This window comes from Carassius gibelio, chromosome B17, assembly GCF_023724105.1.
Source record: "Carassius gibelio isolate Cgi1373 ecotype wild population from Czech Republic chromosome B17, carGib1.2-hapl.c, whole genome shotgun sequence".
Lineage (NCBI taxonomy): Eukaryota > Metazoa > Chordata > Actinopteri > Cypriniformes > Cyprinidae > Carassius > Carassius gibelio.
Window position 1 is genome coordinate 22,544,646 of NC_068412.1, and position 17,479 is coordinate 22,562,124.

General features: G+C 35.1%; 2 protein-coding genes across 2 annotated transcripts; both read left to right on the forward strand.

Annotated features, from left to right (window-relative positions):
- Positions 1–880: 880 nt before the first annotated feature.
- ankrd6a (ankyrin repeat domain 6a) lies at positions 881–11,947 on the forward strand. The gene is made up of 16 exons (XM_052580121.1): positions 881–917; positions 1,063–1,130; positions 3,958–4,032; positions 4,261–4,359; positions 4,591–4,689; positions 5,265–5,363; positions 5,485–5,583; positions 5,931–6,029; positions 6,188–6,265; positions 6,543–6,647; positions 6,857–6,973; positions 7,707–7,868; positions 7,940–8,092; positions 8,966–9,079; positions 9,163–9,475; positions 10,623–11,947. Exons 1-16 carry the CDS (start codon positions 881–883, stop codon positions 11,162–11,164), a joined length of 2,259 nt encoding a protein of 752 aa, XP_052436081.1. The 3' UTR covers positions 11,165–11,947.
- A 3,297-nt stretch (positions 11,948–15,244) lies between these two features.
- Positions 15,245–16,671, forward strand: LOC127976558 (gap junction alpha-10 protein-like). The gene has a single exon (XM_052581087.1). The coding sequence runs from the start codon at positions 15,256–15,258 to the stop codon at positions 16,669–16,671; it is 1,416 nt and encodes a 471-aa protein (XP_052437047.1). The 5' UTR covers positions 15,245–15,255.
- Positions 16,672–17,479: the final 808 nt, after the last annotated feature.

Here is a 17,479-nt window from a genome sequence, read left to right on the forward strand (position 1 = left end):
ATATATATATATATATATATATATATATATATATATATATATATATATATAGAAAGGAAACAAGTAGACACAATAGAGAATGTTAGTATTAGAGGGTAAATAAAAAAAATATATATAGTAAAGCACAATATTTTACTAACACAAACATAATTATAATACTGCAGTAGCCTATATATATATATATATATATATATATATATATATATATATATATATATATATATATATATATATATATATATATATATATATATATATATATGGGGGGGGTATATATTTATACATATTTATTACATAATGTGTAATAAAAATAATAGACATCCAACACTTACAAAATAATTGACAATAATAAAGATAACATTTTTTATTATTATGTAAAAATTAATTTGAATTATTTTAAAATTATTAAATTATTATCCAAAATGTTTTATGACCTTAAAATAGATATTCCATTTAATTCAAATATATATTTCGTAATCCAAGATGACCTCTTACGTTTGAGTAGAAGCTGAAGGCCTATATCTGTCCGCGCCGCTGGATGGCGCTGTAAGTGCTGTGATCTTAGCACTCGGTAACTATTTATAGAGAAGATTAAAGCACGATTATGAGAGAGGAGTCTAATTTCTCTTCATGTTTAGTTTAGCTCTAATTCTGGTGAAAGCAAACCTACAGTCTGAAACTTTATTATTGTACATACTTTGTACTGATGTTCCAATAGACCTTAAAACCAAATAAGGGAGCATCCAATGGATTGCATAATACGGAAATAAAGACAATTGCTTCAGAGAGCTGCACACTCTTACTGATTCATCAGGGTCATAACCAGTCTGTTTATCTTCAAATGATTAACTGACTCCTTTTTCAGCTAATATTCTGAAATATGTTTAAGATCTTCTCATCAGAGAGTTTGTATGCAGGTTTGAAGTTTGAAAAATCACGGATGCTTTAAAGGCAAGATAAAGAACAGGTAAAGGTATATAACATTGTAACATACTGTACAGTGACTCCAGTTTGAACTCCAGCTTATCTTCTCTTGATAGCCATCGTATTGTGGTCTCACAGGATTTGACCTACTGCAATACCTCTGCTTCTGTGCAGCCACAAAGCCAGCAGACTCTTCTGGGATCACAGTGTGGTTAGGTGGTGTATACAGATGTTTAGCGTGTGCACTGCTGTAAGTGTGTGAACTCTGCCCTTTTTCTCTCTCATTCCAGCCAGTGAAGCTATGCAACCAATCTTGCTCGGACCCAACATAAACTCTAAAAAGGTAACATATTAATTTTATTATTATCATTAAATAATCTTTGATCACCTTATTATTTGTAATTTTAAAAATGTAAAAAAATATATAATTTTTTAAACATTTTTATAATGCCCACAACACATAATCTACACAAATATAAACTATATTGCACGGGTACAGTATATTATACATGGAGTATATTGAAATAAATGATTAAACACAGAGATATTTAATGCAGACCTGCTGTTGCCAGATGCTTCTGTTGCTTAGTGTGACATCCAATTATTGAGTGATTTCAACAGCCTGATTTGAATGCGCTATATTTTGTTTTGTTCTTAGCAGATTGTGGTTCAGTTTAAGCTTCAAGATCAGTTGATTATCCACAAGGCTCGAGTTATAAGCAGAAAGACTGCCATAACTGGAGCTTTACATCTGTACTGATTCTAATTTCCATTTAAAATAAACTATAATATACTGTAAAAGAACTACAATATATGCTGAAACAATACATTTACATTGATTTATTAAATGCTGCATTAAAATAATAATAATAATAATAATATTTTAATATGACACAAAATGTTGAGTTAAACATTTATTATTATTAGTATTATTATTGGAATGTCTGGAGAGCATTTCCTGGTTGTTTTCCTCAGATAAGCACAGATTGTATATATCTTCTTGTGAATTATTTCATGATGCATAACATGGATCCACACACCTGGCCTTCAAACACTTTTCATTTTCGTGTTATCTTAATACATATCTTAATTTCCCTGTGGACGGAGTAATGCAATATTCATGAAACCACATGATGAATGTGGCCATGATAACTGCATAAGCAAAACACACAAATCCAGAAATGCTGTATTTTTGTGACATTTCGACCCACTTTAAACTCCCAGAAGTTGCTTTTACATTCTTCATGATGACTTCAAAGGAGATACATTGATAGTAGAAGGTCATTAATACAGCACTGCTGTGTTGAGAGTTGATGTCTTTATTCTAGGATCTGAGAGAAGTTGAAGACATTGACATCTCTGTCTTCTTGACATCCAGACTCAATCTGTGTGTTTTATCGTAAAATATTTGTATTCCCAATTTATGGGTTCTTTTTCGAATGCAGTAATATTTCTTCCTCAACCACCTGCTTTATTTTGCTCAAAGGAACAGATTTAGAGAAATTTAAATCTGCATTACATCATTTGCTCACTTATGGAACCTCTGCAGTAATTAATTTTAATTTGTGAGCTATTTCCAATACTTTTAATATTTAAGAACAAAGGTTTTACAATGCAGCATACCATTTATAATTCATGAATTTGACTAAGGGTTATAAGAACCAAGCATTTCATGAACTGCTGAGCAGCATGCAACAGTAGACTATCACTTTTTCTGTTTGTCTAGTAAAATAGACACCAGAGCTCTTTTCCATCTGTGCTACTATGTCCCAGCTGTATAGCTTTTAGGACTCACATCTGGGGCATCTTGCTAAACCCATGAGATCAAACTCAGCAACTCTTCAATCTTGCTCTCTAGCACATTTGGCCCAGGCTATTAATGTGTCCTTTGTTTAATGCATATTTGTAAGCTGTTTTCACCAATCTCTCTAATGCCTCAATGTTTGTTGTATGCAATCGAAATAAATCTTCAGCGAGAGAATGAGATCATCACGTGCTCTTTTCTGAGAAATACTCAAGCCAATTCAATTCAAAGAATCAGTGCTGATTCTTGAGACATGTTACAAAAAGGACCCATTTCTATTTTGAGTGTTATACATGATTATAGCATTTAGCATTTTCAGTTGCTAGTTTTAGTAATTTTATTTAATATATTTAGCTTCTATTTTTGTTTTAAAGTTTGAGTTATTTTAGTACTGCAAATTATTTCAGTTCTAGAATGTGTGTGTGTGTGTGTGTGTGTATAATTGAATTTAAGCTTTTCGGTTAACAATCATTTTTAATAGTTTTAGTAAATTTAGTATTTTTTTTCTTATACAATAATAACTGATAACTGATAAGAGATGACCACTATAGATTTATTTTATTGAAGATTTAAAAATACCATTTATTAATGCAGATTAATATATATTGAGTAAAAATAAGAAATATCAAGTAATCATAATTGCCAGACATTTGTAAAAAAAAAAAAAAAAATTACTATAAATATGATAAAGCTTATATTTCTAAAAATCTGGATAACCTCAGAGTCAGCCTTTTGATGATTAGATTATTAGTTATTATTAATTAATTATTAATTATTAATTAATTACTATATTTCACATTACTATACACAATATCATACTGCTGTGTTGACATTAAGTAACACATTAAAAAACACATTTAGTGGAAAAATGCAAGAAAAGAATGTATATTTGTTTTGTCCTAATTTAACCATTTAGTTCTTAATGGCTTTATAAATGAGAAGCATTCTGCCATATACAAAAGACAGGCCAGAAATCAAAGCAAGAGCTTAAAACACAGAGATCGGATGAGTTTCATCCATATCCAGAAATATTCCCTCTAATGTTAGACCTAAAGAAAAGACTACATTGAATCTCTCTTTGTTCCTGTGCGAGGGATTACCCACGTGACTCTTTTAATGTCAGTAAAGCCAGCTGGTCATACGCTCTCGTCTGTAAGTCCCTGTGTGCAGGATTGTGGCACATCTGCATGTGATTTCTTTTATGTGAGCATGCGTGTCTTGTTTTGCAGGACAGTTGCTGTGAGTTCACCTGGTCTCACGTAACAGTCACACAGAGGCAGGGGGCGGACGGCGGCCTGGAAGATGTAAACTCATGGTCTATCTCTTTTACTTTTAATTTCGACCATTACTCCCTTGAGTAAATGATAAGAAGGCTTAAGCCAATATTCTTGAGATTTTTGCCAAGGCCACAATTTGCAATCTTCTAGGAGAGTTTTTAATGTGGCTGATATATGACCTCTGGTGGCCTTTTAGCTTAGATAGAATATACAGACAAACAGCAGCGCTAATGGATGTGTTTTTGTTTTTTCCAGGGTCATCAGACAGCCCTGCACCAGGCAGCTGTTGTGGGAAACCGTGACGCTATCTCTGCCCTCATCCATGGAAGCTGTGCACTTGATTTACAAGACAAGGTCTGTTTATTTGCATTACAAAAATCCTTTTGTTGTTTGCCTAATAATCATCAGAATTATTATAATTTATATGAATCAAGATTCCGGAATATATAAATAAAACTGTCAGATGTAAATATCCAGACTATTGTTCATATCACTGCACAGGGAATGAGTTGATTTTGTTAACCAAAAGCTGGTTAAATCAATGCTATAGAATCTGATTATTATTATTATTATTATTTTCATCAGGAAGGAAACACTGCTTTGCATGAGGTCTCATGGCATGGATTCAGTTCATGTGTAAAGTTACTGGTCAAAGCTGGGGCCGATGTCCAAGTGAAAAACAAAGTAAGTCATTTTCATGTGCATTATTTTCCATTGACTTTGAGATTAAAAAGTTTTATAAAAAAAATATATATATATTAAAAGCATTCGTTACAAAATAAGTTTCTTTAAAGAGCCCAACCAATATTTTTAAAAGAAAACATTTTCATTTTGAAGCATGTGATTCAAAAGCTATCAGCTTTGATTTATATTATTATATATATAAAAAAAACTTTTAATGGGTTATTCATTTAAAAATATCCATAAATACACATAAAACAGTCTACAGACATTATATGAAAATTAATCATCATCATGAGACACATGAGTACACTGTAAATTGGCTTTTTTCTTTAAGCATTTTTCAAGATTTTTTTTATTCTTAAAAAATTCATATATCTGCTAAAAGTTTGTCCATTTTTCGGTAGATAAACTGAAAGCTAGCAGATAACAGATAAAAGTAACAGATAACTAAACCTAACATTTTCAAAACTGTTCTGTTAAATTTAGAATGTCTGTTTTAGTGAATTCTGATGAATGATCCTTGCAATCAGTTTCTATTCCATTATTTAAACTGCATTATTATTTGATTTTTAAAGGCAGGAAACACACCTCTACATCTAGCGTGTCAGAATGGACATTCCCAGACCGCTCGAGTGCTACTACTAGGTGGAGCGATGCCTGACAGCAAAAACAATGCATGTGCACTCGTCTAAAATCATCACAATCTATTTTAAATGATTATATAAATTGCAAACTGAGAGTATAAGTTCAATTTTAAATCCTGAAAAAGAAGTGCAATCATTTCTGTCCTTCCAGGCAGGTGACACATGTTTACACATGGCTGCACGCTACAATCACTTGGCCATGATTAAGATCCTCGTGGCTTCTTTCTGCTCCGTGGCTGAGAAAAACCAGGTCAGATCCTCATTCTGATTGTTTTGAATCCAGCGCCAGTGTGGTTTACTTTTTGTGTCACTGCTGTGTCCTAGTTTCTAAATGATTTTGTCTAGGCAATTATGCTATAAACTGCCAAAAGATAACAACACTACATAATTAATTATGGCTTGTCTTACACTTCAACAAACTGTAATAAAGTGGCACACAATGAAAAATTCTGAGACAAATAAACAAAATTAAAATGGTCTTTGTCTGCTTTAAACTGCTAGAATGTGGTTTAGATGACAGCATCTTTTTACTGGTAACTGCTTACAATTACATCTCATTGTGGTCATAATCTTGTGGAAAACTGATATATTTTACAGATAGGAGACACTGCGCTTCATGTCGCTGCTGCCCTAAATCACAAGAAAACTGTCAATCTGTTACTGGAAGCAGGAGCTGACATAAACATCAAAAACAATGTAAGACATGTAATCTCATGATATACTTAAATCTCTTTATGATTGTATAGTTATTATGAAGGTAAGTTGTATTGAGGGCTGGGGTTAGATGATGCTATGGCTTCATGAATTGGACTGTAAAGAATGACAATTCATTTACACACTAAATCTATCAACAGACAGGCCACACCGCTCTTGACAGAGCCCGGGACAATAACAACCGAGATTTGGCTATTCTGTTAGCAAAATCCAATCAGGTAAGTAATGTTGTTACAGTCAAAGTTTTCCATTTAGAAGCAGTTCACTGTCCTGCTCTTTCTAGCAAAGCATTGCTTTTGATTGAATAAACCCTTACTGAACAAACCGGTTTGATGAACGACTCAATGACAATCCCCTCATTCATTTCTAACTGATTCAGTGTTTTTAAATTAATTGGTGGATAAATGATTCAGCTCATGAACACATTAGCAGGTGCTAAATTATATAACAATGCTTATTTTATCAGCATAACTCGGGGTGTATGTCCCTGCTTAGGTGCAGCGGTTTGCTCGTGGAAGAACTGTGAGAAAACGAAGAGATGTCTTGCGGGCCCAGAGGAGAACTCAGTCCCTCCCCAGAGTTCATTCCTCCCGAGAGAAGGTGGAAAATTAAGATAAGACTCACCCATCTAGAACAACATCTGCGCTGTTGCAGATTCATTGTTTGTAATATGATTGGGGTCTAGGGGCCAGTGAGAAGGAAATGTCACATGTCTACTAAGCTTCCATAACCCTAAAAGAGATCAGAGGTCATGTGATTGTTTTCGCCTAAATATCCCTCTCGTGCTAAGCACTCCCTTCACTGTGCAGGACTGTACTGAAGTGGCAGAAGACACAAACAACAGTGATCAAGTACATCAAACTGAACGGAAAACAGCAACTCTGAGCCCCGGCACCAGGAGAAAGTTCAGGAGCCCAAGAAGACAGGTATGATATTAAATTGATAATACCTATTATAATATTTCATACTTTAATATTATACTCTATGCCAACATACCATGTTATTGTATGTTGATATTTAGAGGGTTTATTTAGCAAAAATGATTGTGCATTATTCAGATTATTAGATGGCTTCATATCTTAAGCAAATAAATAAGAACTATTGATTTATTAACTATTTTAATCATATTGATATTAAAACAATTGACAGATTGTTACAAAAATATTAGAGTTATATATTAACTTGCATCCACTGTAAAAAAAAAAAAAATATATATATATAGACTAATTTATTTCTTAATCTTTAATTTAGATGTTAAAAAAGTGGCAATTTTGTTTAATTATACTTAAAATTATTATATTATTTTACAATACTAAAATGATGACATTGCATTATTCTGCTTCTCATTAGGCTTAATAACGTAAAAAAACAGTAGCTTGTTATTTTAAAATTAATAAAATCTTAATCTTAATAACAAATCTTAATTTTACATGTATGTCTTATACATATTAACATTATTTCTTTTAATAATCTGAATTATAATCAGGTAAACTCATTCATTATTTTTGTCTTAAAACAAGTTCATTTAAATGTTATCACATTTTTAGCGGAGACATTTTACCTGATAATGATGGTCTTTAAAAAATTCCTCCTCTAGCATGAATATTTAAAAAAGTACTCTGTTCAGTAATTCTAAATATGTTTTTGTGGTTAATAAAGTTGGAACATGTGTTTCGGAGAGAGTATCAGCTCCATGAAAGAGGATCTCCATCCCAGAGAATAAAACCCAGCAGCCCCAGCTCTCAGGAGGAAGAGGAAGCTCCTGGAAGAGTCTATCAGCTTTATACACTATACAGGGATAAAGATGGACAGATAAAGCAGGTAAACTCTACATTAGAGTTAGTGCAATGCATTTGTTTGTTTTAAACCTCTTAACCAGTGTCTGCAAACAGGCTCCTGCGAATGACTGTCATTGTAAGCCCCTCATTAAAACTCTGGAGAATAAGCTGAAAGCCGCAAAGATGGAGATACGGTCAGAAATTCACACTGTCCAAGAGGAGATCAACTGCAGGCTGGGCAGAATAGAGCACAAAAACAAGCACCAGGTTTGTCGTTTGCTGTGATATTGCAACTTTTTTGTTTAAAATTTCCTTCATGACTTGCAAAATACCTATCTAACCTCTAGATTTGGAGATGAAACCCATACAATATGGACATTACTTTTTTTTTTTACAAAGTTTGATAATTTTTTTTACACATATTTTTGTAAAATGTCTCTTAAGCTTACAAGAGCTGCATTTTTTTATTAAAAAAATACAGTAAAATATAGTAATACTGTAAAATATTATTACAATTGAAAATAATAACTGTATTCTTTTTTTATTATATTTTAAAATGCAATGTATTCCTTTGCTGACAAAGCAGCCATTAGTCCAGTGTCACATAATCATTTAGAAATTATTCCAATATGCTGAATTGGTGATCAGGAAACATTATTATTATTTTTCTATATTATCAATATTGATAATAGATGTTGCTTTAATATAATTATGGAAAATTTGAAACTTTTTTAGGATTATTTGATTAATAGAAATTATTTGAATTGTTTAATTCATAATAAGACTATTTGAAATATTAATCTTTAGTAACATATTATACGTTTTACGCATAGTTGTTGAATGAAAGTATTGTTGTTTTTTGGAGAGAAAAAAAAGGGGGGAAAATCTTAATGACCTTGAACCTTTGAATGGTAGTTTAATATAAATAAAAAATAACTTAAAAAGATTATAAATAAATTGTCATTTAGGAATTTGTATGAAAAATGTATTTGAAAAATGTATATGAATATAAGTAGTACCATTAACTTCCAAGAAGAAAGACATGACTTGGATAAAATAAATTGGAAAATCACTTTCAAAACCAATAGCAGTGAAAATCTGGGGGAGGGGTGTTAGAGACTCGTATCTCATTCTGTTCAGATAAAAGTTCTTGAGAAACTCACACAGGAGCGTGTGTTGGCTGAGGGGATGGAGTGTCATTATCGAATCAATCAGAGAGCTACCCTGGAACGCATGGAGGGCGAGAGAAAACAGGTACAACACCATTAGAGAAGAGATGCACCACCACAATCACATCAGACTGGACATGATTGATTGCTCTGTTTTTATCTTTCAAGCAGGTAGCTGCTTCCAATGCTGTGAAAAGCTGGTGCATGTCTAAGATTCAGGATCTTGAAGTGCGAATGCCTGCAGAGACACAGAACTACAAACTTCTGCGCTCTCCGTCTGTGGATCAGTCTCTGGTGGATTCAGACCCCGAGGGTCTCCCGCTGCTGTCGCTCATCTCTGAGGGGAGCTCCAGCTCGCTGGCCACTTACGTCAATGTGTTACCCAGCCCAGGAGCAGGTCCTAACAATGACGGGAAAAGTCTTGAATTTGGGGACACACGTGGGAAGAGATACTTTGAGATGAAGCTGAACGGTTCTTCAGGTTTGAAAAAAAAAAAGCCCTAATTTTTTTATTTTATTTCCAAATTTTAATTTATATATATATATATATATATATATATATATATATAGTAGTATTTTATTGTTATTGCCAGTAAAAATATCTAAACATCCTTAAAACAAGATGTACATTTAGCTAAAAATCATATTATATACATAACATTTTAATGTTAGATTTATTTTTAGAAAATGTATCTCGAATACAAAAGTTTTTGTATATATATATATATAAAAAAAATATATATATTTTTATTTATTTATTTATTTTTCTTCATGTGGCATATTTCTGTGTGAAATGGGATATTTAAAAAGCTGAATTGTTCTTCAGGTTTGAAAACATGCATTTAAAAAAGTATTTTATCAGTATCATTATTTCTAGTAAAAATAACTAAACATCCTTAAAACAGGATGTACATTTAAATAAGAAGCCTGTTTTTAGAAATGTTATCTTGACTGCAATGTATTTCCAATATTCAATATTTTTTTATATTTTTTTCACTCATGTTAAGTAAACGTGAACTGACCTCCCCAACCCATTGTACTACCACAATGTGACATATTTCTGAGTAAAACCGTATACTCAAATAATATAAAAACAAAATCATATTTTTTATCACTATTATTTCCAGTAAAGATATCTAAAAAGGTATGGTTACATTTAACTAAGAAGTAAATTATAAATGTATGTTAAGCTGTTAAGACTTGTTTTTAGAAAATGTATATTTGTTTCACTTATGCTAAAGTGAACATGAACTGGCCTCCCCAACCCATTTTATTACCATAACATGACATACTGTATTTCTGAGTGAACCACGATACTCAAAATTAAGAATCATTGATTAATTGTTCATAAAGACCAAACTAAATATTTTAAGAAAGTAAATACGTTTTTTTCTTCTTCTTTTTTTCCATATTGACTTTAGAGCACTTTTTTATCATAACTTTTTTGTTATATTAAGTGATTTTTTTTGTTTTTATTATGCTCTACTCTAAAATAAGACCTGGTTTAAATGAGTAAAATATATTTAATGAGAGTACATAACAGTCAAAAAAAAAAAAAAAAAAAAAAATTATATATATATATATAATTATTATTATTATTTTTTAAATATCTTTCTACATTAATACAGGGGAATATCGTAACCTGGCAGCTCCTTCAATGGTCAAACACAAACCTCTATCACGGAAGCTGGCGACTGCTGACCCCAAGTGGCACCGAGCAGAAGCACAGGAGGTTGATGTCTCAAAGTGCAGGTCAGACAAAGGGGATGAACTGTGTGACAGCAGTGGCAGCAGCAGCCTGTCCACATCCAGCAAGTGTTTCAACACCAGCGATACAGAACCAGCACCCGGCCCGGCCCGGCAACACAGCAGGCATCTAAAGGACAGGATTCAAGCACATCACGCACAAACCCTGCAGAGCAACACCATGAAGACCCTGGAGGTCACCTTCACCCAAGAGCGGGCAAACTTGCATGCCATGGAGGTGACACAGCGTTTCTTTGAGACGGTCTCCACACAGCTGGAACGCTGGTACGAGAGGAAGATCCAGGAAGCGCAGAAGGTGGCAGAAGAGAAAGCTCTGCAGGACAGAGCCAGTCTACTGGAGAGGATCAGCATCCTGGAGGAAGAGCTACAGAAGCTTCGCACTAACACTAATACAAACTCTTGACACATATGATGCTACATATGCCTAGATCTCTTGATTCTGCCTATATGTAAGTCATGGCCATATAAATGGGAATGGAGCTTTGTAAACACTATAGTAAAACACTACAGTAAAGTTTCATTTCGACCATGGCAGCAATTATTATGTGTAGGTTGAGGTAAAGCTAATGGCACAATGATTCTAATGCTATGTTAGCTAACTGAGTATTTCTTTACTCATTGTTAAATCACATGGAAAAGTTCACCCATATTAACATTTCACAATATTAACATTTTCCTCGAAATTTTTTATTTTTTCGTGTGTTCCAAGGAGGAAAGAAAATCATACCTATGGTAACATAGTGAATAAAAATGGACAGAATTTGTATATTTGTATAAACTATTACTTTAAATGTGAATAAAATATCTTCACTCCAACAATTTGGAGTTAGTTTTTGTGGATTAAAATATTGTAAATTAGGTGAATTTCAGTCAGTTGATTCTTAATGACTACTGTAGATGAACAGTAAATACCGTTCTTTTAATTCTAGATGGAATTACTTTAAGTTACATAGTTCTGTTCTTGTTCTTGTAAAATATCTAATATATTGTTTGGTTTTTCAGTCTGTGCACCTGTACAAAATATAATTAAATGTATTTAAAAAATTGCAATTATAGTTGCTCAACTTGAGAATGAAGAGAACTGTTTAAAATGCATGCAAGACTGGCAGTCTGTTTTGTTGTGATTGATATTACATGAGAATTCATGCCATACATGTGAAATCTATTAAATGTTTGATGAGTCAAATGTTGTATAACACTCAGTTCATGACCCACCATGATCTCTGCAGCACAGCATTTCTCTTAGTTAGTTGCTCTAACAGGTCAGATGCATCATATACAGTGTCAGATTTCATTAGTGAATCTCATCTTTTTATAAACAACTTATATATTTTCCACTAAATGGTTAATAATCATGTTCACTACAAAGTTGACATTGAAAACTATCAAATACTTTGAGACTCAAGCACAAGGCTAAAATAATTAAACAAAAAATTGCAATCCTCAAAGTCTAACATTATTTTTAGATGTTTTCAAGGGAATGCTTTCACGCTCTGTTCTTTACCTCGTTTCACATCCTAACCTCTTCTCAGTAAATATCCGCAGGCGTGCTGGAATCTCATTATCTCTACAGTCAGATCAGGGCTGCACGAGTCTATATTGATTGAAATGGATCAGAGTGAAGTAATCTATCAGCATGGTGGACATCCATCCCACTGCCTCCATCCATTTTCGAACTCCCACCACAAACAACAAAATGTATCTACACTACAACACAATAAAAGACTGTTGCAGTGGCAAGGGTATTTTTTTCTGTTATACATTACTACAGACTGAAATACTTCGATTTTTTAAAATAGTATTTAAATTGGCAGTAAGAATAAAACTGAACAAAGAAACAAAAATATATAATTGACTCTTTAGGCCAATAGTTAAGCCTAGTAATCTATAAAACAACAGTTTTAATAAACTAGGCTCTAACTTAATGAAATTGATCTCTTTGTTACGACTTTGTTTATGATGCTAGATTTCACAGAAGTGCAGAATTTAGTCTGAGAGGTGCACTAAATGTAACTCAGGTTTTTCTGCGATGAATCATTTGTACACCTCTGATTGGCCGCTGCGTTTATAAACTCAACAGAATAATGCACAGGATTAAATCGCTTGGGGGACGGGGGTCGGGAACCCCCAATCTGAGGGTTGTCCCTCAAAAAATATCACTACAAACCACTCTGTGTATTGTTAATAATATAATGGACGGATTCTTAAAATAATTGTGCAAGTAGTAAAACAATAGAAAAGTGTTTTAAGCATTCAACCTTTGAGACCCCCCTCCCCCACACTTCCTTACCTCATGGTTTGGTCCACTGGCTACCATCACCCCCTACAACCATTTTTCAACAATGTGATAACTGATATTAGGCTAATTGTACACCTAACGTTACCAGTGTGTTGGGTTTTGCTCAATATGATTTTAAGTGGCAGATCAGTGGGCTTGCTGGATTGAATATCTAAATACGAGATGTCCTCATTCCCAGACGAAAATTAAATTGCCTACTGTGTGGAGGACACACAATTATTTAATAATTATAATATGACAGCGTGGTTAACCTATGAACCAAACTCATATTTAAACAAGGTATCGCCCTTGGAATCATGTGTGATTGGTTACAATGCACAACGAATGTGCATTGACCTTTTTCTCATATAAGTTAAACTCAAATCAATATTCAATGTAGATTTATTTACTTAGTGAACAGCCACATTAAAAAAAGTGGAATAATACAGTCCGCCACTCATTACTGCAAAATAAACCTTTACAATGTTATAAAAATGACAGGGTTTATTTTGGGATAATGAACATGTACTGTAGGTTTCAGCACATGCAGGTTATTGTATATGAATGTTTTTGCACTTGAAATATAATTTCCCCTAGTTGCAATACCCTACGACCTGTTCCTCAGTGCATATTTTGGCTCTAACCAAGGCTATTAGATCAAATGAAACACCGCAGAATAAAGACCAGTAGATGGTTTTCTGCCATTCGCTTGGTACCATATGAACTCATTATGTAATGCGACATCCCTGATGTGACTTCTGGCATTTGCAGTTCAAGCTTCTGCGAGGGAAAATCAAATCAATCTCCCATTGACTCTGTCAGCATGTGATGGAAAGCTAATTAAAGGCCCTGAGGAAAGGCTGGTCATTTTGTGAAGCATGTAGTGTGATCGGCGAGATCCAGTTGTGCAATGCCTGAAAGGTTCGTGCAGGGACGAATCAGGATAACAAAATCACGTGCATGTGCTGATTGGTGGATCATGGCTTGCTTTGTTCTCCCCGGTTGTTTTAATATAAAACCATGGTTTTTTTTATTAATTGCTATTGGATTTATAGGGTAAATGCACAATACTGTGCAAATATGCTTTTAATGAGATTTGTGCCACATAAAACTAGAAAAAAGAACACGCTAAACAAATCACTGCAGTATTGATGGATTGAGTTTAGGAGGGGTGGGGGGCTGATGCAATCGAGTGCAAGGTCTTTCATTTGACATTGAATGCTCGCAAACGTAAACAACATGGAAAGCTTCGGCACAAACTCAAAGAGGAACACAAAGGAAAACGCTGAAATAGAGTTGATAAATTCCACATGCATCGTTTTGTTCTAGGCAAAGGGTTAGATAAAAAGATCAGCTTTTGGAAACTCCATCTAACAGACTGGGCTTGAACTGACTCGAATTATAATTACACAAAAGATGAATGTTTAAATAGGATGGACATGCATGCTTAAAAAAAGTTTGAAACCCATTTTCTTGTTTGAGTCAACACGGTAGTACTGGGTTTGCTTAAATGTGGTTTGCTGGAGTGCAATATCGTGAAATGTGGTAGAATATTGTATTGACTGCATGAGGGACATTCGGTTGGTTGGCATTGCGGGCAACTTTTTATGTGTGTGGGGGTGCTGTTTTCAGCAAATTGCTTGATAAGATCTGCCATGGGGCATTGTCCCGTCAGTTTCTGATCAATTTCTACATCCTGTGAACTCACTGCATGCAACTACTGTGGGGAACATTCACTGTAGCCAACATAATGCAGAGAGGCTGGCTGTGCTTTAATGTGCAAACTCCATGGCTTTAAAATGAAGGAATGATGTTCCTTATCGGGGAAACCATGCTTGTTTATATTCCAAGGAAACTAGACAGCAAATCCCACTAAAATGTAAGTTGATTTTAGTTTGGTTTGTGCTTACATAGGAACTGTTTGTGCATGACTTTCTAAATTTTTTGTTTGTCGAATGCCTACAAAATGCATGATAACTAATGCATGAATGCAGAAAAAATATGAATGAACCAACTCGGTAGAATCAAGTCCATTGTACCATGTGCATGACTTTCTAGACTTGGAATTTAATGTCAAACTTGCTTGTCGAATGCATGCAGAAATTCTTATGCATGATGGCTAATGCATGAATACAGAAATCTAAAGAATGAACCAACTTGAATGTTAGGCTTAACTCCTATATTTTTTTTTTAAGCACGGACATGTGGCGGTGAAGATGGGGGACTGGAACTTGTTGGGGAGCATTTTAGAGGAGGTTCATATTCACTCCACAATCGTGGGTAAAATCTGGCTGACCATCCTGTTCATATTTCGGATGCTGGTTCTCGGCGTGGCGGCCGAGGATGTTTGGGTGGACGAGCAAAGTGAGTTCGTCTGCAACACGGACCAGCCGGGATGCAAGAACGTTTGCTACGACCAAGCATTCCCGATATCGCTCATTCGCTTTTGGGTACTGCAGATCATTTTTGTTTCCTCGCCTTCGCTGGTATACATGGGACATGCTCTGTACCGACTGAGGGCTTTGGAGAAAGAACGGCACAGGAGGAAAATCCAGCTGAGAGCTGAACTGGAAGAGACGGAAGGCCTCTTGGAGGAGCACAAGAAGTTGGAGAAGGAACTGAGGAAGCTAGAAGAGCAGAGGAAAGTTAGGAAGGCTCCTCTGAGGGGCTCCTTGCTGCGCACATATATAATTCATATCCTTACCAGATCAGTGGTGGAAGTGGCGTTCATTATAGGACAGTATATCTTATATGGGATTGGACTGGATCCTTTGTACAAGTGTGAGAGGGTGCCTTGCCCAAACAGCGTGGACTGTTACGTCTCCAGGCCGACAGAGAAGACCATCTTCATGGTTTTCATGATTGTCATCGGAGGGGTTTCGTTGTTCCTGAACCTCTTGGAAATATCCCACCTGGGGGTTAAAAAAATTAAACAGACTCTAAGCGGTCTCCAGCTCGTCGAGGACGACAGTCTTTGCAAAACCAAACACTCGACCATTCAGCAACTGTGCGTAATGACGGATATGTCTCCCCACAAAAACCCGCAGTTGAAAACTTTTATTCCGCAGGGGCAAACGGACCCTCCACTGTTCTTAACCAGTGCTTACATGGGCTCCAGCAACAACATGTTGCAGCACAACAGTTTCGCTGCGGCCACCCTCCCGGTGTCCTGCATAACCCAGCAGCCCCGGCAAATGCGCCAGCCTAGCCAGGGAATGATCCATGAACTGCACTCCCAAGGGTCCATGGAGTTACTAGAGGACCGGGAAAACCGTGACAAGCATCTAGAGAGTAGTAACGGCTCGGAGAGGGATGTTAGGCCTTTAAACTCGGGTCATCTGGGTCCTGAGGGTCATATGGAAATACCAGCCTGCCTTCGCAATGCTCTGCACAGGCCCAGCCGTGTGCCAGACCTGGGAGACAACACAGTGGAGTCCTCCGAGAGCGACTTCTGTCCGCCCAACAGGAAAGCCAGTTTCATGGTTCGTATGCCCTCAGACAGTATTTCCGGCAGTCCATCATGTCCCTCCACAAGGAGTTCAGAGTCCGAGCTAGGCTCACTCAACGACCTGCCCATGAACCCACCACCAGGGGGAGGACGACGGATGTCTATGGCAAGTAGAAACAAATGACACCCAGCTACTGAGCTGGTCATATAAAAGCATACAAAATTACTTTTGGGAATTTTAGTGTGGATCAGAATTTTATTTATTTTTTCTCAAGATGAGATTATGCCAGCTACATTCAAGAAATTGAATTGGATTGATTATAATAAATAGGAAAAACAATCAATGATCTGTAATAATATATAAATAATCAGTAATAACATTTTCTATGTTTTTATTTACACATATATTTTATGTTAACATTATGAGTAGACAATATTGATGGATGTTAATAATTAATATAATTATATTTCATATGTGTGCCTAATTTGTACTGATATGAAAAACATCTTCCTTACAGAGCGTATTCTTGGATATCTCTTCCATCATGAAAAAGTGAAAGTAAGAAGGACAGAAGGACAACAGGAATGTAACAGGCCGTTCATGAGCAGAAATGAATGGAGATATCAGTGACAAAGGGTTTGCACTCGGATCTGCTCGGCTTGGAAAGCACTGGTCTAACGCAGCTTCATTGCGGTACAAGTAGTGCTGTTTTGTACGGTTCCTTTTTTTTTTATTGTGAGCACCTTAATTTACCAGTGAAGCACGGTATACATTTTTTCCATGTCTACTTATGGAAGCCAAAAGACATCTGTGCATATTTCTAAAAGCTTCAGACCTTCAGACGGCTGGCAAAAAGAACATTTTTAAATCATTTAGCTTACATCCATAAAATGTGATGCAAGCTGATGGACACTTACGTCAAATTCTGAAGAAAATAAAAGTTTTCTTATTTCCAACATTGTTTGTGTTTGAATTCGGGGTGAATATGGTT